This window comes from Lissotriton helveticus, chromosome 6 (genome assembly GCF_964261635.1).
Source record: "Lissotriton helveticus chromosome 6, aLisHel1.1, whole genome shotgun sequence".
Taxonomy (NCBI): domain Eukaryota; kingdom Metazoa; phylum Chordata; class Amphibia; order Caudata; family Salamandridae; genus Lissotriton; species Lissotriton helveticus.
Window position 1 is genome coordinate 2067739252 of NC_136067.1, and position 24989 is coordinate 2067764240.

General features: G+C 48.3%; 1 protein-coding gene across 2 annotated transcripts in view; it reads right to left on the reverse strand.

Moving 5' to 3' along the window:
- Positions 1 to 24989, reverse strand: part of LOC144764008 (uncharacterized) — a 165411-nt gene that overhangs the window by 94552 nt on the left and 45870 nt on the right. The window contains exons 4-5 of one of the 2 annotated variants that reach the window (XM_078650138.1): positions 19921 to 20091; positions 2893 to 3033 (exon numbers count right to left, since the gene is read on the reverse strand). In XM_078650138.1, coding sequence (XP_078506264.1) covers positions 2893 to 3033; positions 19921 to 20091 — 312 coding nt within the window. The remainder of the gene's footprint in view (positions 1 to 2892; positions 3034 to 19920; positions 20092 to 24989) is intronic. The other variant, XM_078650137.1, reaches the window with a different exon arrangement.

The window sequence follows — 24989 nt, forward strand, 5'->3', positions numbered from 1 at the left end:
GTTTTGCGAGTCTTTAATAGCGATTCCTTAATAATCGCTATTAAGGACTCGCAAAACATGACAATGATGAATCTGGGGGCTAAACTCATCATAGTGTGGGATGGGGTCAGTGATATTGCTGACCCCACCACAACTGTGACTAAGTATCATGGATTGGCACTCGGCCCTGGACACTTCAGGGCATAAACTGGAAGCTCCCAGGTCCAAGTCAATGAGGGACTCTACCCCACGCCACCAAGAAGGAGGGCCTCAGGAACCGTTACTGAGCTGAGCAGGTCACGCCCACATTAGCTGCGACATCCTCAGCCCAGCAAGGTTCAGCTCAGGCAGCCGTGAGCCTGTACATTTAGTGCATGTTTAACTCCTGGCTGCCTGACCTGAAAACGAAGCGTGTCTGTCAGGCTGACCTTTGTTCAGCCAGATCAACACTCTTCATGAGGGGCAAAAGGTCAGGGGACGTTGCCCCTCAGCCCCTATCAATCAATCAATTTAGTTACTTGTAAAGCGCGACTACTCACCTGTAAGGGTCTCAAGGCGCTGGGGGGGGGGAAATGCTGATCCATTGAAGGCACTGTGGTTCAGTCGAAGAGCCAGGTCTTGAGGTCCTTCCTGGAGAGAGGCAGTGAGGGTGCTTGGCAGGGTGTTCAACGTCTTTGCTGTGAGGTAGGGGAAGGATCTTTCTATAGCAGTGGTCTTGCAGATACAGGGGACAGTTGTCAGGACCAGTTGGGCAGAGCGAAGGTCTCTGGTCGGTGCGTGGAATACAAGGCGGTTGTTGGGGTACACAGGTCCACCGTCATGTAGGGCTTTGTAGGCATGTGTGAGGAGCTTGAAGGAGATTCTTTAGTTGACTGTGAACCAGTGGAGTTCTTTCAGGTGACCAGTGATGTGGCTGCTGCAGGGGAAATTGAGGATACGTCTGGCTGTGCGTTCTGAATGTTCTGAAGTTGCTTGAGGAGTTTCTGGGTGATGTTGGCGTAGAGGGCGTTGTCGTAGTCGAGTCTGCTGCTGAGGAGTGCGTGGGTAATCATCTTTCTGGACTCTGCAGAGATCCACTTGAAGATCTGTTGGAGCAGGTATAGTCTATGGAATCAAGGTGATGAGACAGCACGGATCAGGCGGTTCATGGTGAGCGAGGAGTCCAGGATGATGCAGAGGTTTCGTGCATGGTCTGTGGGTTGTGGGGGCAAGATCTGTGGGCCACCAGGAGTCATATCAGGCAAAGGGAGTGGAGCATAGGATGAGGACTTTGGTCTTCTCTGAGTTGTGCTTGAGGCAGCTGTCCTTCATCCAGGTGGCGACGGCGTTCATCCCATTGTGGAAGTTGGTGACTGTGGGTTCATTAGTGAGAGAGAGTATCAACTGGGCGTTTTCTGTAATAACATGTTTTGAAACTAAAGATTAATCTAGAGAAGTATTCTATTAATTTAAGTCATCTATTAGAAGTAAGTGGCTATTTATCTGACCGCTGCCAAATAGGACATAAAATCAGTTATTTACCAGGCAATTTTCAAAATAGTACATAATCACTGGTGTTTAGCCAGCCACAACCTAAATAGGAGAGATGATGTACATTTTGACCGGAGGATGGATACACAGTGAGGGAGGGGCTGGATGTATCAATAGTAAGAATAGCGATTACCTAACTGACATTGTCTGCGAATCGCAATTAGGTAATCACTATTCCTAATGTATGAAACTCATAGAATTTCATTTAGGGAGTCCTAGTGGGCCGCAAATTGACCTACTTCATGAATATTAATAAAATCACACGGATGGCGGCCAGCATTTCTGTGATTGCTTTTAAATAAAGTGATCACTTTTTTTTAATGTCGCCCATTCCTCAGATTGAAATAAACAAGTTGGATCAGGAACACCAGGAGACCTGGTGAGGGGGGAAGACTAAGATGGGGTGAGGGGGGAAGGAGGACCTGGTGTCTCAGAGGACTAGTGAAAACAAGGTCAATGGGGCCAGCACAAAAAACACGATGCATTGGGACCAAACAAAGTTGTACTGGAACTAAGACCAGGACTACATGGGCCAGAACAACCAAGAGAAGGAGGACTAGGAACAGATAAACCAAGGCAGCAGGAAAGGGATGGCTGAGGATCAGAATTAGCATGAGGGGGTGAAAAGGCCCAGTACCCAGTCGGTGAAACATGAGACCCAAGGTACAAAGGCCTAGTTGCAGTAGTACATGGGAATGATGATCAGAAAGACCAAGAAGTACTGAGTACGCACGTTGTAAAGGTAGCTGCAGACCTAGCTAGGAGCAGGAGGACTAGGGCCAGGAGGATCACAACCATTGGAGAGCACTACACAGATCATGTGCTGGAGGGCACTAGCCAGTAGTACCAGGAAACCTGGATAAGTAAGATAGGGACTAAATATGGTCAGGTGGACCAGGAACAAAATAACCAGGAAACAGAGGACCTGAACAAGGACAACCTGGATCAGGAGAGCCAAGATCAATGGCTGCAGTACCACTAGGACTAAAAAGACAAGGAAAATATAATTCTAGTTATTGTGTCGCCCCTTGCACGGGGCAAGGGCGATGTAAAATCATAATAAATATGCCTCCTTGTTTATAACATTTGGGGATACACTCAAGCAGTTTCTACTATAATATATTATCAGACACAAGAAAACAGGAAAGGTTCACTTAGAGTTACTCTGGATGCATCGCCTGCTAAATTGTGTCCTTTAAGTGGAATGATTATCACAGTCTACAATTATTTATGTGTTTTATTACATTTTCATTCAGTTTGGTTCTTGTAGAGCAGGCCAGTAGTCCTTGTTTTATGCTCAGTATTATAGCTAATAATTTGTAAACAGCCTGATTAAGTCTTACTTCATACTGTGACCTTCTTCTGAATTACCACAGCACCTACCTATCACAGGGTCCTCACAGGGTAAAACGCAGTGCGAGTCACAGCAGCGCTCGTATCCATGGCAGTCGGTGTCGTCCTCACATGTGCTCCACCACGGTTTTTTACAAAGTGCATCCTTTTTGGGACATCCAAATGTTGTTGCTGTAACATAGTAAAATAAATCACAATATAACAAAATACTTGGCTCATTTTTATTGCCTCACTTAGTGTAGGAATAAAAGATTAGTTGTTTAAACAGAAACACTTCCAAGTAGACATGAAAAACAGATGGAGTCAAATATACACATTTCAGAGTCTTTCAGTGAGATCTCCCGAACAATTCACCCACAGGTTAATGTGGAGACAGTCACCATGCAAATACTCCTTGGATCTGTTTGGCCCTCTAGTGCTACCTGTGAGGCCTTGCATACCTCAACCTTGTTGTGATGATGGCTGAGACTGAATGTGTTGTTGGAAAAGTGTGTGGCGGTAGGATGCTCTATAGTTGCAGGCTTGGTCATGCGTGAGGTTCTAGGTGCTGCTCTTAATTGTGAAGTTTGACATTTTATGGAAGGAGTGTGAGTTGCAGAAAGGCACAATCTTCTGTGCCGTCATCCGGTGCATTAATACGACCTCCACCTGGTACTACTAGGGTAGCTGTCTATTAATTTATGTATGCAACTTATAAAGCGCGCAAGTCCAATAATACACCAGTGCACATCCAAAAAAGTCACTTTTATCCCTTGTGCCATTTAGCACTGTCTTATCACTCAATGTTCTTTATCAGAAGCGACTTCCAATAGCCATATGGTGTTGGTAATTCAATCTTTATTTCTCAATCGACAATGATCCACAGCCGACGCGCGTTTCGCCCCGTTCGGGTTTTCTCAAGGCTCTTGACTTGCGTATTGCACACAGTTCCTTTTTATATATGTCGCTGGTGTGTCCAAAAGACCGATATTACCTAGATAGCCGTGTCACTATTCTGTAGTTGTCAATCTTATTGCAACAACGAGGTGTAGTATGTAGGTCTTCCACCCAGTAACGATGTTATGGAACCATGATACGTTCCATTTATCCTTAAAATCAACAGAGGTCTATTCTAAACGCCATCCCTGCAATAAAGCGCGCAAATACCCCGGGGTGTCTCGGTGCTGCAGACTAGTCAGAGGAAGGCGGGTACGGATGGCCAGTGGTTAAAGAGCCAGGTTTTTAGTTGTTTACGAAAAGGAAATAACGCAGTAGAAGCCATCCAAGAGACCATTGAGTTCACCAAGTTTGCCTTCAGGTAGGTGGGCTAGGGCTTCCTACTGGACCAAGCCATAGGTTGGGCTAAGATAGGCAGAGGCAATATAACCAGCAGAGGCTGAGAACTCTGGGGTGGTTATGACAATTCTAGAGGTAGATAGGAGGGGGCTGCTGGCCTGTTCAGCAGATGCAGCAGCCACAGTTGGTCTTAAAATGAGAGTGAGCGGACACTTTAAGGCAACGGTGAAGGCGCTTAGACAGCCATGTTAGATAATGTTTACTATTTTCATAGAAATATGAGACCAAATTACGACTACCATCTGGTACATAGTGGTGGATGGGATGTAATAATAGCCCAGAGGACCTATCTAAGGATTGAATCGTATGATCATTCAGACTTCAGGAGCGTTGCATGAATCGGGAGCAGTAGCTTATCTATGCCAGATGCGAGGTGATCCTAACGAGGCTCTTTGTAAAAAGGAAAAGATTAAGGGGCAGATTTACTTGGTTTTGATGCAACACAACACGGCTGCCAAAGTTGCTGCACTGCATCACGTCAAACAATGGGAGAAAAACAGCAGCATATCTGCTAAGAGATCTGCTGTTTTTCTCTTCCTCAGTACCGGTGCACTTGAGATTAGAGATGATGTGGCCTAACGCCCAGAGCGGTTGTCATCAAACCTGAGGAACCTGGTTTGAGTATCGGCATGTACGCTCCACATCTTGTGACTCTGGGCAAATCACTTAATCTCTCTGGGCCTCATTTATGAGGCTGTGCGTCACTTTTACGCTGCTGGTGCGTCACTTTTTGTGACGCACCAGTGGTGTAAAAATTGCGCCTTGTTGAGCCATATTTACAAAGTGATGCATCTAGGTAGATGCGTCACTTTGTAAACCCCTGCGCCACATTATACCTACGCCAGGTATAATGTATGCAAGAGGGGCGTTTTGATGCAAGAAAGGGTCGTAGAAGTGACGCAGTAAAATCTATGAGATTTCATTGCGCCACTTCTAGGACACAAATGCGTCAATTTCTTACGCCTGCCTCACAGCAGGCGTAAGACTGACGCAGGCCCTTTCACATGGGGCTTGCCCCATGTGAAAGGATACATTGCTGGAGTTTCGTCACTTTTGTGACACACTCCAACAATGCGTCACTTTTGCGCCATACGGATACGTCAGAAATACGGACGTATCTGTACCTCCTTGCGCAATGATGCGTCATACTGTAAATATGATGCATCATTGGTGTCGCAAGGAGGGCGCAGTGAAAAGTGACGCATTGCTGTTTTCACGCAGCGATGCGTCACTTTTCATAAATGAGGTCCTCTGTGTCTAACAAAAGAATGAATATGTCCGTCTGTAATCGAGCTGGTGCTTGTGTAAAGCGCTCTGATAGTTGAGGGGTGAGCTTGCACTACAAAAAACTCCCACACCCCAAAATAAGAAAATTGACAAGAGGCAAACCACAGACTCTTGCATAACAGTTATGGGTGCGTGCGTTCCATCAAGCATAGGTTTGGTTCTGGAAGTAAACCCGTCCAGTAAAAAAGAAATATGCTTTAATAGCTTTCATACTTTGCATGTTCATTGTACAGTGCAGCACACTTACAAGGGTGGAATAATGTGGAGAATTCTAAAATTGCTGCACAGTTACTGCTGCCTCAAGAAAGTGTACCTTTTTGGCACAAAGCCCTTCCTATGACTGTTAATGGATAGGAAGGTATGTCAAAACCCATTGGTGGTTGATTGGGAATACCCATGTACCACTTATGGAACACCCCTAGATGCAAAGTAGCACAGAGTGCTAATGATACATTACTTTAGGCAGCTTTTCAATGCAAATCATGATATGTGTTGACAAGTAAATCCCATCACAGCACAAGTTGCTATCACTTTCCACTAAAATCTGGACCCATGTCTTATGTGGAAATAATGTGCAGTGAACCCTTGGTATTGAAAAGTGTAGATTATGCATTGACACTGGTTAGGCTTCACTATGTAATATCTTCTTGTGTGCCCCAAGTAGGACCGTTGGATTCCCACTAGTAAATTTAACATTATTCATTTAACTCCTGCAACACAATAAAGTTGCTGTCAATAAGAAAACATACTAGTGACACTCATCACTTGCAGGTCGAGTCCAGAGGAAACGAGTGGGAGGTAAGGTGATGGGGGTCCCGTGACCAGGCTCCGACAGACAGCTGAATTGAACCCGGCCCGTGGGGCCCGGGTTCAAAGTTGTCCTGGCTGTCCCTGCTACTGAAGGCAGGAGGTTGCTGGTTTTGCTGCTGGTGAGGAAAGGGATGAAAAATCTTGACAAACGGGCCACTGAGGCAGCAGGATGACGATGTTGTGTGAATGTCTTGAGGTGCAGTGTCGCATATAGCAGCAAACACAAATTTTAGATACTTCAACATCCTTGAGTCTGAGGGAAAACATTAGCTACTTGAAACATGCTGGAGGTCAGGACTACTTTTCCCACAATGCACTAGACCATTTAATTTCGGGAAATTATTCTGCAGGCCTGATTGCCAGTGATTCATTGGTTTCAGTAGTGTGCTTTATATATGGGCTGCAGGGGACACGTATCTCTACTCCAAGGGCATTCTGAAGATGTCGTTGGCTTGCAGAGGGGTCCACCTTTCTTTTTGAACCAGTCTATGGTCCGAGATGAGTCACAGTTGTGCAGATGCAGAGTGGTTTCCACAGGTGCAGATTATCACACCTTTGCTTTATGTAGGTCCTGATGTCACAGACTCAGGTCTCCTCATTGTCCTTGGTTGCAATTCAGGCAGATCTGAGGTTCGAGTGCCAGGGCTGCCCCTTAAATCCTAGAGGGTGTGGGTGCCAGTAGCCAATCGGCTACTAGCCCCAGTGGCTAATACGTTCCTGAGGTGACTACATTCTGGGGGTGTGCCATCCTTTCTACCCTAAACCCGCTATTCTGCTACTTTTAAAAATGACAGCACCCATCCTGAGCTGTACAGACCATGCGCCAACCGTAGGGGTGTGGCAAGCCTTTTGTGGGTGTATGCCTCCTGACTAACCGATTTTCCCACCTGCCCTGGAGCAAATGTGTCTGAGGGCAGGTGGTTGGCTGTTTCCTCCTTTGGGAAAAAGCCAGGTTGCAGAGGCAGTGAGAGCCTTAAAGCTGGCTCCTTGATGTGCCACTTCACTAGACATCCTCTCAGGGCAGGAGGTGACATCTCCCGACAAGGCAGGCTTTTGTTTCTGACTCCTTTTAGTGTCACACCTCTTGGTAGGGGGGCAGATTCCTGTCTTGGTGGCAGCAGCTGTAAACTGTCAGCCTGGGTACAGGAAAGGTGTGCAACCAGGTAGGCAACATCAGATCCGAAATGGGGAACATGTCGGATTTGATGAAACATTTTGTTTGATACCAAACATGGCACTTTTCAGTGAGACCATAATGGAGCAGGCAGCCTTGGGGGGACCTGGGTGACAGCCCATTGTTATCCTATGGTCCCCTGAACACTTAAGTATCCCTTATTAGAAAAACAGCTATTATAGTGACATAGAAACTTGTGTTTATATGTACATTTGGCACTGCTCCTGCAGTCTGTAATGTCAGGCCTGCCTTTGCTTTACTTGGTTACCAGGCACAGGGGAAGTCCAGAACACCTGAACCAGGGGCAGTCAGTGTATAATCCTAACAAAGGTTGAAGAAGCAATTAACATCAAAATACAGTACTCATAAAAAATTACAAATTACAAACAGAACAGGTAATAAATCAATAACTGAGCAACAAAGAAAGAAAAACGAGAAAAATGGAGGAAGTGAAGAGAGACCCACATACAAAAATAATTCTGAAAAAATATGACAAATGTATTACATTTTATAAACACTAAAACAATTGAGACAATGAAGCTCAATACAATGTGCTGGTACAAAAACAGTGTATATTACAGACCAGACAAGTGGCAAACGAAAAAATAAACATCACAAGGAGGAAACAACATAGAACAAAATAATGTGTCCTTCATTAACAGCGACGGCGTTTCGACCTCAGTAGAATTACACGGTCATCATGAGGACTGGGAAGTCAATTGAGCGTCCAAAATTATATTTTGAATAACAATCCAACCCTGTATTGCTTGCATGAGTTGGAATAGAGTTCCAAAATTTACATTAAAATAAAAGATGGGCGGGCGTGATGTTAGACGGTCAAGGATATATAGAACATTTCCAAGCTGGCTAAATCAATCCATATGATGTAGCAGATCATGCCAGGCAGCAGGTGAACAAATCACTGATGTGCTTCAACGCTGCAATGGGCTCCTCGTGCTCCTCTCCATAAGCGAACTGCTTCCTCGTTCTTCCTAGTCAATAATACAAAACTTGGGACTCTCCTTTACGTGGGACAGTCTGGATGGCACAAAGAGTGCTGCCGGCCCTGGTGACCGCTTTAACTCCCATGCCCTGCGTTCCACTGGTACCACTTACCAGGAACGTATAAGGGGGTAAAGTCCTTGCCAATTGGGGTTACAAATTTACATACATCATACTTCAGGGAGAGTACACTGGGGCCTGGACGGCAGCCTCTAATGCATCTTCAAAGTCATGAACAGCAGCATTGGAGAAAAATGTGTGGGGAGACGATACAAAAAGGACACTGAAGAAATATAAAATCCATATCATATAATATTGGCCTAATGTATCCAATATATATTAGCATACCGTCTTTAGAAAGCCCCCCCCCCCTTGTGAATATACTCAAATTGTGTATACATTAAGAATCAGGCCTTTTCTGAAGAAACACCATGTTGGTTTCATTTCCCCGTACCTCTTGCTCTTGCTAGGAAAACATGTGACCTGCTACTGTGTAGAGAGCGAGCCTGAAAGGTCGGACTGGGCTATGAATGGACCACTGCGCCTACGGCCTGGTCACCCCCACGCTCCTGTGCCTGCTGCCGCAGCCCCAGCCTCCCGAGGGCCGCCGAGCCCACACCAGCTTTTCCCGCCGCCCCAGCCTCCCGAGGGCCGCCGAGCCCACACCAGCTTTTCCCCCCGCCCCAGCCCGTGGCCCCGCCCCCCCGACAGCCGATTGGCTCGTGCTCCCGCCTCCCCGCAGACCCTCCCGGCCGGCTCCCTTCTTATGACGTCCCCAGAGCGACCGCGCAGCGGACGCGCGCAGGGGGAGCACCGAATGAGCGCCGAAGGTGCGCCAAAGGTAAGCCCGTCTGCGCCCGTCCGCGCCTGGCCCGCCAGCGCCAGGACCCCTGGCCCCCGCAGACCCCAGCCCACCCGCCGGACGTACGACGCCGCCACCCTCAACGCACTCAACGCCAGCCGAACCCCTGGATGCTACCGAGCCACCCCGAGACGCACCCACGGACCCTTCATCTGCCAGGCCTGCAAGTTCTCCTGCACCCGGACCTGCACTGCACCAGCACCCACCAAGCCGAACTCCAGCAGCACCCACCTGAAGTGCATCCTGCTCAACACCCGCTCCGTCCACAGACACGCCGTCGAGCTCTGGAACCTGCTCGACACCACAGCCCCAGACGTCGCCTTCCTCACGGAAACCTGGATGAACGCCTCCTCAGCGCCCGACATCGCCATCGCCATCCCGGACGGCTACAAGATCATCCGGAGAGACCGCGTCAACCAGACAGGGGGAGGCATCGCCATCATTCACAGGAACACCATCCGCATCACGACCAACACCGACGACACCATTGCACCCGCCGAACACCTGCACTTCCAGATCCACGTCAACCCCAAGACCACCCTCAGAGGCACCCTCATCTACAGACCCCCGGGACCACGCACACAATTCAGCGAGGACATCGCCGACTTCATCAGCCCGCTCGCCCTCCCCTCAGCCGACTACATCCTCCTCGGGGACCTCAACTTCCACCTGGAGAACAACGACGACCGCAACACCACCACCCTGCTGGAAAACCTCGCAAACCTGGGACTCAAGCAGCTGGTGACCACCCCCACCCACCTCGCCGGACACACACTCGACGCCGTCTTCTCATCCAGCAAAGACATCGCCTTCAGCCACGCCACAGGACTCCACTGGACGGACCACAGCTGCGTCCACTTCACCTTCAGAAGAACGACGACCCACCACCACCAGCAACAGGTTGCCCGAAGAAGCTGGAACAAGATCACAGCCGACCAGCTCGCCGCTTCCCTGAGTCAGCACCCTCCCGCCAGCTCAGCGAACCCCAGCCAGGCCGCCGACAACCTCACGAAGTGGATCAGCAACTGCGCGGACGAACTCGCCCCTCTGAGGACCCCGCCCAGCAGACCCGGCAGCAAGAAAGCCCCATGGTTCACCGACGAACTCAAGAGCTCCAAGAAGAACTGCCGAGCCCTCGAGAAAGTCTGGAGAAGGGAACCAACACCGGACAACATGACCACCCTCAAGCTTGCCACCCGGAAGCACCACCAACTGATCCGCGCCACCAAGAAAACTGCATTCAAGGACCGACTGGACAACAACGCACACAACTACAAGGAACTCTTCAACATCGTGAAAGAGCTCTCCAACCCCAACGCCGGAAACAACGACATCACCCCATCGCAAGACCTCTGCAACTCCCTCGCCTCCTACTTCCACAACAAGATCGCGGACATACACAACAGCTTCAGCATTCAACCATCGCACACAACGAGCGCAGCAACGCCGCCCACCACCACCCTCCGCGCCTGGATTCCGATCAGCACCGATGACACCGTCCGCATGATGAACTCCATCCACTCCAGATCTCCGACCGACCCCTGCCCTCACCACGTCTTCAACAAGGCTGACGCTGTCATCGCACCCCACCTGCGGGACATCGTCAACACCTCCTTCGACACCGCCACCTTCCCGGAGAGCTGGAAGCACGCCGAACTCAGCGCTCTACTAAAGAAACCAACAGCGGACCCCACCGAACTCAAGAACTACCGCCCCATCTCGCTCCTCCCGTTTCCAGCCAAAGTCATCGAGAAGACCGTCAACAAACAGCTGGCCGCCTTCCTCGAGACGAATGGATCCCTCGACCCCTCACAGTCTGGCTTCCGAGCCAACCACAGCACCGAGACCGCCCTCATCGCTGCCACCGATGACCTCCGAGCCCTGATGGACAACGGAGAAACAGCGGCCCTCATCCTCCTAGACCTCTCCGCGGCATTCGACACTGTCTGCCACCGCACCCTAGTGCAGCGCCTCAGCAACGTCGGAATTCAGGAGAAGGCACTGGAATGGATTGTCTCCTTCCTCGACGGAAGAACACAGAGAGTCCGTCTACCACCGTACAAGTCAGAGGCCACCGAAGTCATCTGCGGCGTCCCTCAAGGATCCTCGCTGAGCCCCACCCTCTTCAACGTCTACATGAGCCCCCTCGCGCCCATCGCACGCCAACACAACCTGAACATCATCTCCTACGCCGATGACACCCAGCTGATCCTCTCACTGACCAACGACCCCGCCGCTTCCAGAGCCAACCTTCACGAAGGGATGAAAGATGTAGCCGAGTGGATGACGACCAGCCGCCTGAAACTGAACTCAGACAAGACGGAAGTCCTCATCCTGGGCTCCTCGCCCTCCGCCTGGGACGACTCCTGGTGGCCCCCCGCCCTGGGCACCGCACCCACACCGACAGACCACGCACGCAACCTGGGCTTCATCCTGGACTCCTCCCTCTCCATGACCAGACAAGTCAACGCCGTCTCCTCGTCATGCTTCAACATCCTGCGCATGCTACGGAAGATCTTCCGGTGGATCCCCACCGAGACCAGGAAGACGGTCACCCAGGCCCTCGTCACCAGCCGACTGGACTACGGCAACGCCCTCTACGCCGGAACCACCGCCAAGCTCCAGAAGAGACTCCAGCGGATCCAGAACGCCTCAGCCAGACTCATCCTCGACATCCCCCGACGCAGCCACATCTCCGGACATCTGAGAGACCTGCACTGGCTCCCCGTCAACAAGAGAATCACCTTCCGTCCCCTCACCCACGCACACAAAGCCCTACACGATCAAGGCCCGAGCTACCTCAACAACCGCATCAACTTCTACGCTCCCAAACGCCTCCTCCGATCAGCCAGTCACGCCTTCGCCGCCGTCCCCCGCATCCGAAGAACGACAACAGGAGGAAGGTCCTTCTCCCACCTGGCCGCCAAGACCTGGAACTCCCTCCCTCCCGACCTGCGCCTGACCCAAGACCACCTCTCCTTCAGGAAGAAGCTCAAGACCTGGCTGTTCGAGCAGTAGCAGCACCCCCCCTCCCAAGCGCCTTGAGACCCTCCGGGTAAGTAGTGCGCTCTATAAATGTCCTTGATTGATTGAATGATTGATTGACTATTGATTCTAACTTGGAAAACTCAAGGTTACATCTGCCTTTCGTGTGGGATGAGCACATTCTTGCAGACGCCGTGCCTGTACTCCCGTGCCTGAGAACGAAAGGGAGTCATCCTTCCTGACGTGCCCAGTAATGAATAGCTAAGCTTTGAACTAATCATGTGTGCCATATATGGTTCCTTCCTGGAGCGAGGGGGGCCAAAGTGGTGTTCTTCCTTTTGAACTGAAAGTATATAATGACCTGCTTGAATATGAACCGGCAGTCTTCTTGTCACACTGGGTGTGGATGGGGAGGCTCCTCTGCGTAGAGTCCATTTAGAATAAATGATTGGAACTTCTTCACCTCCAACTGACTGATTATTTGGTAATTAGTATTGGGGCTATTGGAGGGTATGGCTCTATTAGACTTATTTTTTCTAGTACTACAACACTTTACTTCACTTGGAGTAGAATGAGTGGAATTGCGACACCTCCAATTTTCATCGAGATGCAGGTCTGACTTATGCTTCAGATCAAACCTGTCCCTCCCATCACTTGAGGGTGATGTCATTAGTTAACATCAAAGCTGGAGGGCCCAGTAAAGCCTCTGCCTAAAAAAATATTTTCAGGCTTGATACAGAGAAAAATTATGGTTTTCAATACAACTTTTCAGCGGACCCCCTGCTCCCACCAGAGATTTAAAACACTATACATTCCAAAGCTTAATTCTACACAGTCTTTAGGTTGACATTGGAAAATAAAACATTACTGTAATGACTTGAATTAAATGATCAAAGTGGTACTTACAATGTGACTGTCTGTGTTTCTAATGTAGTATGTTTGTGGCCAGGGGACAATACTGTACACATGAACTGTTTTGTTCCAAGGTTCCTGGTCCCTTAGTAAACAGATCATAATCTAGCTATAATATAAATACTTCCATGACAGTGACCACATACAATGTAGGTACACTGTGCCGCCGATGGATTGCACATTACAGCCTCACTGCAGTTATCATACACTTCTAAACAATGATTGAATTCTCATCAAGGCCTACATGACAGCTGTGCAAAAACAGGGAACTATTACTATATTACCGTATATCCCCCACCATGTACTTTGCTTTAAAGCGTGCCTTGGCCCAAAATAGACATGATAATTACATTTTTGATGCATTAACTAAGCTTGTTGCAATATTGATGCAAAAATGGGGTGCCTTTAACCTCAGCGGCGAAAACATTTTCCCTAAAAACATCTCCCTCTTCATGTGCGTTTCAGAAGCTCCCCAGACTCCTTTCTTGCCTTATTTCACTGACCTGCTACACTCCCCCTTCACTAGCATAACTCATACTTTCAAAAGCATTGGACCTAGTTTAATGATTGGTCTCAAAAGTGTGTTTGGATTCATCCTTTTGTTCTTCAGTTCATAATTCTCAAGTTTGTTTGTTGCATTTCCAACAATTCTGCAGGTTGTTGGCTGAACTGTTCTCACCTTTCTTCTAGTAAAGAGATGAAACCAGTTAGAACAGCAATACGAATTGAGGCCTTCCTACTGAGAAGAGAAGCAGTTCTGTGAAGCCACGCCCTTCTATTTTGGAACCACATGCTATTGGCCATTAGTGAACAGGGAACTCGCTCATTGGACGAATTGAAAGGTCCACAAATATGACCAATATCCTGGTCCATGAGCTGTTTGCTTGGTATTCATTAGTCTCCGCTGCCTACTGCCCATCTCAACAGGAAGGAACAACTTGGGCCAAGCCAGTCCCATTGCACTGCAGGTGGCCATCCTGAGGGATGCAGGGTATGAAGGGCCATTAATGCCACCAAGCCCCGAGGCACCCACAGGAAAAGCCTCAGCTCTAGCCAGACTCAAGCACAAGGCATCTCTTCTTTGATGGATATTGATGCGCTTCCTCTAGACCATCAACAGGGGGAGCTGTGTTACTCAACCCAGCTGCAACCGCCTCACCGGGCATTGCAGCCTCCACTGGGCCACAAAGGGTTAAACCTTTCTCCATGGCTTTGAACCCTGAGTGACCTCTGAGTTCTGTGGAAAGTTTATGTCAACATCGCCAGCCGAGAGAACTCAAATGTAACCTATTGCATCACCATGCAAAGAAGGAGCTGCTCATGCAAGTTTGGCTATCACACAAAGGACAGTTTTTGAATTGGGACAGTTTGCACCTTTGTACCTTCCTTCATTTGGTTCCTTCTCCTTTTTTGCACCCAGGCGCCATATTTAGAAATTGAATGATTTGTCTAGTTTACTTTCATTTATCATTGCCCATATAGTATTTGCACATAATCATGAATATTTGAAGTTTGAACAATCATTGGGATTGGAGGAGAACATGGCGCCCGCGTGTTGAGCGGTAGCGCGCACCCTCTCCAGTAGTCCCCGTCCTCGCCCCCCGCAATGCTGCCTCTTTGACTACTAGCGCGGGGATTCGGTGTCGGAACGTGGGGAGAATCTACGCTTACCTACCTAGCACTGAAGAGTGCTTGATGGTCCCTGGATGTGCCTTTTAACAGTGGTGCAGGCTTCGGCTCCGGTTCTCTCTCCTGGTCTCTCACGGCCGCAGCGCTGGGAGCTCGCAGCCGTGGAGCTGAGGCGGGGCCGCAGTGCGGCTGCCCGCGGTCTCCCGCGAGGAAGCGCCGGCAGAGTCAGCACAAGCGGGATCGGCCTGATTCAAGGCAAGACGGCTGTCGGTGCACCGGGTATAGGCGTCTTCTTCACTCCTGCAGCCATACCTTCAGACGTTTTCGCTGCTGCTGAGCTCCAGGCTGACAGGGGGTGTGCAGCTGCCGGGGTTGGAGCCATAGAAGAGGAATGTGACGGAGGTACTGCAGAGCCCACAAGCAGTAACAAGGGGGACAGACGCTGGTCCGGCTCAGCGGCTGTGGCAGGAGAAGAGAAAAGCAAAAGCCCGAAACTGCCAAGCGGGAAGAAACAAGCTAAGCAAGCTAAACAAGCTAAGGGCAAGCACAAACGAGGTAGGGGCAGACGAGATAAGAACAGCTACTCTTCCCAAGTTCCATCAATCGAAGGTGTCAGTGAGACCCATAAGGGGGTTCCCGTAAGGGGTGCAGATAGCAGGGCTGAGTCAGTTGAGGCAGTTGAAGAGGGGAGTTTAAGAAAGGGAGCAGGCTCTAAAAAAAACCCACAGAGAAATAAGGTCACCGCGCATTACTCCTTCTCTGCGCTCTTTTTTCAAAGTACTGCCTCAGGTGTTAAACATTCAATCAAACCATCAAGAGCCCCCCTCTGACATAGCTCCCTCTGGGCTTATAAATTCAAGCTGTCAGTCGCCTACTAAGAAGACCTACAATACGGTGGTGCCATCTTTGTTCCGAGTAGGTTTGCCCGCAGATAGATTTGGTGTCTCTGCCCAAATGGCAGAGGTAGCTGAATTAACCTGCCTTCAGCAGCCACAGGAGAATCGTGCGCCTGATGTTATAACATCCCCAGCTCTAGTCGAGGCTTCCACAAATGTTCTCAATCTTGATCGAACTGAGATAGACGAGATACCCAATGTACTTATGGCTCATACATTAGCTAATTCTGTACCAGAAGCTGGTGGCTCTATGAGCAGGGGTGACACCGGTGCAGCCTGCTCCTCGATAGAGTCCTTACTAGTCTCCTTGAAAGCAGACATAAGGAAAGGATTTTCGGTCTCGGCTGAAAACCAAAATGAGATTAGGGCTGCCTGTGACGTCTTGGAAAAAAAGGTGGATCGGCTAAATGAAAGGACTGAGTCATTGGAAGAATCCGTCGAGGAACTTAAGGCGAATTTGGGATTGGCCGAACTAAAAATACAATCTCTTCGAAAAGAGGGAGATGAGTGCCGTGAGAGGGTTGAGTCCTTGGAGAACCACTCAAGGAGAAAAAACCTCCGGCTCTTGAAGGTTCCAGAAGGGAAAGAGGGGAGTAATATTAAAACCTTTGTGGTGAGCCTCCTAAAAGACGCATTAAATCTGGAGGAGACAGAAGACATTCTGGTTAAGGACATCCAAAGGATACATAGGGACCCTATCTGTGACTACCTGCTTGCCTTCCATGACCCCATAATTTGGGCTGGCGATTTTAATATTGTCTTAAATCCAAAATTGGACAAGTCTGCAGGCTCTAGAGCCTGTGTTTTTTCCAAATCTAGGCAGGTACTTTTAACAACAATGTCACAAATAGGCCTGGCAGATGTTTGGAGAGAAAGGGCGGGAGATAAGTTGGGTGTCTCTTTCCGTAACTTTAAGTACAAACACCTATCTAGGATCGATTATGTGTTATTCAGTTACAGCCTTAAAGACCTAGTAATAGACATCAGTTATCTCCCGTCACATCTTTCTGACCATTCGGCCATCTTATTCACTCTAAAAATAGGCCAGCTTCATACCCATGCCTCTTGGTTCTTTGACCGTACTATTTTACTTGAAGAAGAAGAAATTACCTTTCTTCGATTAGAGACCAAGCACTTTTTGGAGGTGAATCTAGGTTCAGCCGATGCTCCGATCGTGTGGGATGCTCTAAAAGCGGTATGGAGGGGCTGTATTACTAGTCACTCCACTTATAGAAGTAACAAATATAGAGAAAGCATTGAGAAGCTTGAGGCAGAAATGAAAGACATCGAAAACAATTTAGGTTCCCATATTGGCTCAGGGGAGGAGCAAAACAGACTTGTTGCATTAAAATATGAACTGGATAGCCTTTTACAGGCTAGGGTCACCAGAAGATGGGAAGCGAGTAAGAACTCTCACTTCGAGCTTGGTGAGGCGGCAGGAAAGATTCTTGCCTGGAAAACCAAAGCCGACCAAGCTCGGAATCATATAAGTGAGATCAGGCTGGAAGGGGAAGCAGCTTCTCGGCTTTCAAAGTCAGACATTGGTAGTGCGTTCCAGGACTTCTTCCAGGCCATCTATAAAGAGGATACCTGTGAAGATCCGGTGGCGAGAGATGCTTGGCTTAATAATATATCTATGCCAAGGCTTTCATGTGAGCAAAGAACGGCCCTGGTGACAGAGATCACAGTAGAAGAGATCAAGAAAGCAATTGGGCAAGGGAAACGTGGGAAGGCGGCTGGCCCCGACGGCCTACCGGTGGAATTATATCGTGTGCTTATTGAGGAGATTACCCCAGTTTTGGCCACTCTCTACAACAGTATTCTTTTGGTAGGGATAGACCCCCCAAAGTCTTGGAATGACGCCACGGTAGTTTTAATACCCAAACCAGGAAAAAATGTAAAGGAGTGTGGGTCATATCGCCCAATATCACTCCTCAACAGCGACTATAAAATCTTCGCCAGTATTATGGCTAATAGGTTGGGGGGGGTGGTTACTTCAATAATTCATGAGGATCAAAAGGGGTTTATAAAAGGTAGACATCTAGCAGACCTTACACACGACCTAGTTGGGGCCATCGATATTGCCTCCACTTTCTCCCTTCCGCTGGCCGCGCTTACCCTGGACGCAACTAAGGCCTTTGACAGGGTTAATTGGGCCTATTTGTCAGCAGTCATGAGAAAATTCAATTTGCCTGAGAGCTTCTGCCGAATGGTAGCTCTATTATATAAAGCTCCAACTGCTAGGTTATCCGTAAACAACTCTCTGACAGAGACTTTTAGGATTACAAGGGGAACAAGGCAGGGCTGCCCGCTCTCCCCACTTCTCTTCAATCTCTATATTGAGCCGTTTGCTCAGACTCTTAGAGATGAGGCTGATATCATACCTTTCAGTTTTGGAGGGTGGGAAAAGCGAGTAGCCTTATATGCTGACGACATTCTTGTAATGACATCTGACTTGGACCTTGCTTTCCCAAGGGTGATTAAGAGGGCGGAGGAGTTCGGAAACATTTCCGGTTACGAGATAAACGCCGATAAAACGGAAATTATGGCCTGGAACATCAATTCCACTCATCTGGACGTTGCTCCTTCCATGCGATATCTGGGGATTAGAATTTTCCAAGACATCAACAGAATCGCTGCTCAGAATCTTGATCAAGTACATAAAGAATGCCAAAAAAAATTAAAGGCATGGGCTCACCTCCCTCTTTCCATCTTGGGGAGGACAAACCTAATCAAAATGTCTATCCTGCCTAAATACACTTTTTTGTTTAATTCCATCCCCCTGGCTTTTGGTTCCACTCAAATAAACAAATGCCAACGTGAGCTAAATTCTTTTGTTTGGAAATATGGAGCGACCAGACTGGCTTGGAAGAAGCTGAGGAGGAGGAAGGAAAAAGGAGGGTTAACACTACCAGACCTGCAGTACTACGCATGGGCGTTCCAGCTATCTTTTTCTAGAATGCTCTTAAAATCACCATCAACTTCCTCCAGAGGAGAGATGTTTTGAGCCATGCTACATGGTGCCGATCTTCCACCGGACGGCTTCCTCTTTAAGTTTGGGGATCAAAAATTCTTTAAAAAAGTAAAATTAAAAATACTTCAATCACTGGCTAGAAGCTGGGCTAAACTGAGAAAGTGCACAGGGCTCAGCTATTTCTCAAACCTAGCACCCATGTGGGACTCGCCAGGTACTCCACCTTGTCTTAAAGACAGTCTGGCTAGCCCAATAAAGAAGGCTGAAATTTTGCATTGGGGGGATTTGCTGGCTAGCGGCTCTATGTTGTCATGGGAAGAATTGCGGGAGAGAGTCGGGCCGGCCCTCTCAAGATTTAAACACATGCAACTGACTAGTTGGGCTCAGGCAATGGTTAGGAAGGGCATCCCCTTGGGAATTTCTAGTAATCTGGAAGTTCAATTGATGACAAGACCAGGGGGAGGCAAGGAGGTTTCCTGCTGGTACTGGGCGATCCTGGAAGAGATAGACGGGGATTTTAAACTTGCCGACGAACTGTGGGGAGGAGAGGTCAGTGTTAATTGTGAACAGATGTGGTTGGATTCTTTCAGCCTTCTATACCAGATTGTGAAGCCTGCATGGCTGAGGCGAAACCATTTTTTCACTTTGCATCGGGCATATTTATCCCTACAAAAACTGGCAAAGTTTCTTCCTGGGAAAAAATGCAACAAATGTGACCTGATAGAGGCAACAGATGTGCACATGTTTAAGGACTGCCCTGCTAGCAGTCAGTTTTGGGAAGAAGTGAAGGATGCCCTGAGTTCCATACTTAAGACCTCACTGTGTATTACACTCCCTTTAATTATTTTTGGGATCAACGAAAAAATCTCTGGGCAGGATAGATCTTTCCTCTTTTTTGCAATCCTCTTGGCAAGAAGACAGATATGCAGGTTCTGGGCGGACACCTCACCCCCTACGTACTCTGGGTGGTTGACGTCCCTATACGAAGTTTCAAAGACTGACCTGGCTAGATCCGGCAGCAACAAAAAGCGTGCCTTTTGGGACTTATTGGTAAAATAAAGCTAGGATTTCCGTTTTTATTATTTTTATTTTTTTTCCCCCCGGGTCCTATGATTATGCCTACTTTCTGCTCCTAGGACCTAAAGTAATGGTTCCTCCTGGCGAAATTGATGTCCTACTGGTTGCAATATACCTTGATGGAGTATAGCAGGTCGCCCACCTAGTGCTGGTTTTTCCCTCTTCCGCCAGAAAGACATCTGTGTCTCGGTCTGAGTGCCAACCTGTCGATCCTTGGCCACGGACACATAGACACACAATGGTGGTCGGTGGCTTTTCCTCACACGGGGGTAATGGCAAATGAGGACTAAAAAAAAAATAAAAAAAATAAAAAAAAAGAATCATGAATATTTCTTAATGCACCTACCTTATCGTTCCGAGGACGTACAACATACTGAGTTTTTCCAGTGCAAAGACCTTTCATTTCAGCAGGAATCGTATGTTATTCAAACAGGCGACAAGGGAGGAACTGTGATTTCACCAAATGTACCTTCGCTGCATGTTCTTCTTCTCTGCAAATGATAATCAAGGTTATGCAAATACAACCCTGCTAGTTCAGCCTCTCTGTCTGAGTGCATCATTGTGATGAGTTACTGACGTGGGGCCAGATTCACAGAAGTAATATGAGACAAAATCCTAAACTTACTACTTTTGGTATTCACTGAGGCATTTAATAGTAATAAAGTTAGGATTTTGTCTTAAGTCTGTCTTAAGTCTGTCTTAAGTCTGTCCTAAGTTTGTCTTAAGTTTGTCTTAAGTCTGTTGTAAGTTTGTCTTAAGTTTGTCTTAAGTCTGTTGTAAGTTTGTCTTAAGTCTGTCTTTAGTCTGTCTTAAGTCAAACTTAAGTCAAACTTAAGACAAAATCCTAAAATTACTACTACTAAAGGCCTTCTGTGAATACCAAAGGTAGTAAATTTAGGATTTTGTCTCAGATTAGTTCTGTGAATCGGCACCAGAGTGACTGCGTGCATCAGTGAGAAAAGAGTACTGCACGAACGTTCCGCAGCAGCAGCAAGGGCAGTTTATCATTCCAGGTCTACTGTTTACTTTTAAGGTTTTTGCCAGGCCCCTGATTAAATGGTATAAAAACAGGACTCAGAAAATGAGAGGCTATAGGAACTTCAAGTGGGCAACTGAGAGGGGCCGTGCATGACATCAAAGGCTCCAGTGAGGCTTCTGGCCTTCAGCGGTGTGTTATCTTGGGCAGCCATGACTTTCCTTCGCCTCGTGACAGGAACAGCTGGATTGCTATTTCAATTGGCACAACAGGCCCTGTTGTGCGGTAACAGGTGTGCGGCGCCCCACCTTTGAAACACATAACTAGGAATGTTATTCTAATGTTTAGAACTAATATAGTGCCTACAAGATGCACAGGAGGCTGTTAGTGCCATGAACATGCAACAACCATGTTGAAGTTTTATTTATAAATTGAATTGCTCTTGTATTGTTCTAAATGCTGTGTTGTTACAATTGTGAACGAGATTTGTATTGTAAAAATTAACATTTTAAAATGCATCCTGCGTTTCTAGTGATCCTTGAGTGTTATTGAAAAATAAAAGAGATTTTCATTTTCTACAAACGGTCCCTGTGTTCTGTCTCAAGGGATAGATCTGTAGCAGAAACACATCTTATGCAAACATTGCTCAGTGGGTTTTGTATTGTTTGCGGTAGAGTTGCCGCATTTAGGGCCAGATTTATGACCTCAGTTGTGTCGGTGATGCAGCGCGCAACCTGGTGCAAGTGCAACACAACTTTAACGTCGGACAAGACAGAGGTCCTTATCCTCGGACCCACCCCCTCAGCCTGGGATGACTCCTGGTGGCCGACCGCACTGGAAACAGCACCAACACCCACCGACCACACACGCAACCTAGGAGTCATCCTCGACTCCTCCCTCTCCATGGCTAAGCAGGTCAACACCGTCTCCTCCTCCTGCTACAACACCCTCCGCATGCTCCGCAGGATCTACAAGTGGATCCTGACCGAAACAAGAAAAACGGTTACACAGGCCCTCGTCAGCAGCAGACTGGAAAATGGCAACACACTCTACGCTGGAATCCTAGCCAAACACCTACGACAACTACACCGCATCCAAGGTTTAAGATTGCTATGTGTGACTTTTCTATAATTTCAGAGCAATTATGAGTGAAATTCCAAAGACTATGAGTAACAGTTTCTCGTTAACAAAATAAAGCAATGACGGCGAGGGAAACATATAAACATCAGAAATTGCACCCATTTGCTCAACAAGAAACTCTAGGAATCCTTTACTAGCATTACAGTACTCACCCGTTATTACAAATTTCCCAGGCTCGGCACAGCCATAATTCAATTTGCAGAGGCCATAGTTACAGACAAAGCACGGAAAGGCCAGTGCAAGCAGCAGACAGTGCTGTGAGGCCAGCGCGGCGCACCTGATTCCCTCTAACCAGTACCCAGAGTTAAGTTAATGGCCCTACTGTAAGACTCGTGGAGGGGGCGCCTCCAGGCCTCCTGTCCGAGATTTATGGAGTCAGCAAGTGTTCCTCTACTCTGCCAGATGCCGCCTCCAGCTCCGACATTATATGTGAATTTTTTTGACTGTGTGCTTCTTGAATATCATATGGCCCCAGTTCTTCCTATCTTTCCTCCTTCTCTCCCTGTCCCCAAACGCATCTTGTAGCCTGCTAGCGGCCTTCTTTGCAAACTTCCCGCTCCGGTAACAGGACTGTAGGTGACGTCCCCCCTCCCCCTTCCGGCGGCGCCGCGGGCAGACTTTGAATTACATCTTGCCTCAGCGGCGCCGCGGGGCGGGCATCTTAATACATTGTAGCAGCAGTGCAGCACAGTCAGCCTGATAGAAGCCAGCTGCAATCACCACAAGCCTGCAGAAGCAGTGTGTGCAGGCCACAGCCTTGATTGGAGCTACGTCTCTTTTACCTCGTCTGCCACCACCTTCACTTCACTCCCTCATACCTGCCCATCTTTTCCCTTCTACCCGCTGCCTTCCCTCTCCAGTCTCCTTGCCATCTCCATCTCTGGGGTTAATTCGCTCTCCTCTCTCCCCTCAAATCCCCAGACTCCACCTCCTGCCTGCCCTCTCCTCTCACCTGCTGCTCCCCGTAGCTTCTACCTTCTCTCTCGTCCCACGTGTGTCCTTATCTCCCCCTCGCCATCGCTCCTTTCGTCCATCCATTCTACCTCTCTAAAGTCTCTCCATCTCTACCTCACTCTTTCATCCACCGTCTCCCCACCCTTTTTATTCCCTCACAGCCCCTCTCCCTCCATCTCCCTCCTCCCCACACACACACCCAGGCACATGCTCCGCTGTGACTGGGGAGGCTTGGAGAGTAGAATGTGATTCAGGGGGTGGGGGAGCCACTCGCGCTCGCCTGCCTCTGTGCATCACTGGACGGCATGGCATGAAAGAGAGAGTGGAGCCTGCTACTGCTTACTTCCTTAGACGGAGCCTGTTGGAGCTTGAGGGGCCCTCTCTGAGAAGCCGGCACCGAGAAGCCCCCCCAGGACAGCATTCCATCACACAGAGTGACTTGTAATTTACGACGAGGCAGGGGCCCTGGCAGTTTCAATCTGAGTGTGATATTGTGCTGTGTGCCTCATAAAGCAGGCTGCTGCTGCAGCGGCATCCAATTTGTACTATTTTAAACACAATCACGTGCAATATAAGCTCTTCACCGGGGAGACCCTTGTGAATTTAGTGAACAGCTGATATCGCGGGTAGACCCGGCCCTGAAAATTAAGTGCTGGTGCTTAGCACCAGAAAGCACCGGCACAAATTAAGCACTGCCTTGATCCCAAATTCAGAGTTGTTCACTGTGAGCAATTGAGTTGTTGTTTGAGGGGGATGTGGGCCCTTCCAAAACAACACCCACAATCCTTGTCAGGGTGACCAAGAAAAGTCACTAAATGAACCTGTGCTTACCCTCTGGAAGCTTGACACAAAACACAGCCAGGCTTCACTTGGAGGCAATGTGTAAAGTATTTATGCAGCACTCAAGCATTAATACAGTGAAGACACCCCACAAGAAAAATCCCACATCAACTTAGAAAAATAAAGTAGAATGTATTAAACTACTTGAAACCTAAACAGCAAAAATCCAATCATTACAGCTGAAAATATAATAAGGTAAATATAGGACCTAAAAGCACAAAGTGCCACTTGTGGTCATCTGGTAATGTTAGACTGAGTAAAAGTCACAAGTTCAGTCCGAAACGATGGAGCATGAGCTGGATACAGGGACCAGGGTTTGTCTTGTTGAAAAGGTTACCTTCTATAGTCTAGTGTAAAGAGTTCTGTTCCAGGTGGAGGGGTAGACGAGGCTGCAAGAGGAGTGTTGCGGGTGTTTGCCACTGGAGTGCAAAGAGCAGGCTTGTCACCGATCTGGAACGCCTATCCATCTCCACAGACTGTCATTGCTAAAGTTTTGCAGTGGTGATCACAGGGGTCTGTCAATGCTGTAGCACGAAGTGCAGATCTCGCATGAACTGTTGTCACTGATGGTCGCTATAGCATAAAGAGTTGGGTTCACTGGAGCTTTGCAATGGTGATTGGCCTGGATGGCAAGATAATGGTGCGAACTGGTTAGACAGAGGCCAGTAGGGCTCAGTCATTTCCAGATGCATGTCTAGAACAGCAGGTCAGTTGGGCAGATGGAGGGAAGACTGTGGAGCTTGTTGTGTTCCTGAACACTCAGAAGAGGAGGTTAGCTAACTAACCTTTTGAGTCACTCAGTTAGCCTAGGAAGAAGGAAATTGTTCCAGTCTTCCTTCTCAGACAGTAGGGGAGGCCTCATGCAGTAGGATAATCTTCTGCCATCTGGACAGTCCTTCCTTTGTAGTGTCCTTAGGCCCAGGAGTGATCTAAAGAGTGGGTCTGAGAGTCTTAGCGTTATACTGGGTGCCTACTTTGAAATGAAAGAAACTTTAAGAGTTTTCCCCCATTGACATGTTTAGAATTTCCTGTCTCACAGGCTCTACTGGGTCTCGGGAGGGGTTGGTGGGGGGTTGTCACAACAGGCTATTGAGGAATTCTTTGTGGCTTTGGGTTTGGGTTGAGGCAGCTCCTTTACATTTCAGGTGTGGTAGGTGGGGTAGGTGTCAGCCCCACTCCTCCCATTATGTCAGGATGGCCTATCCTGCCAACACCCAGTCCCCCTTTTATGATACTCTTGGGAGGAATAAACAAAGGCCAACTGCCAACTACAC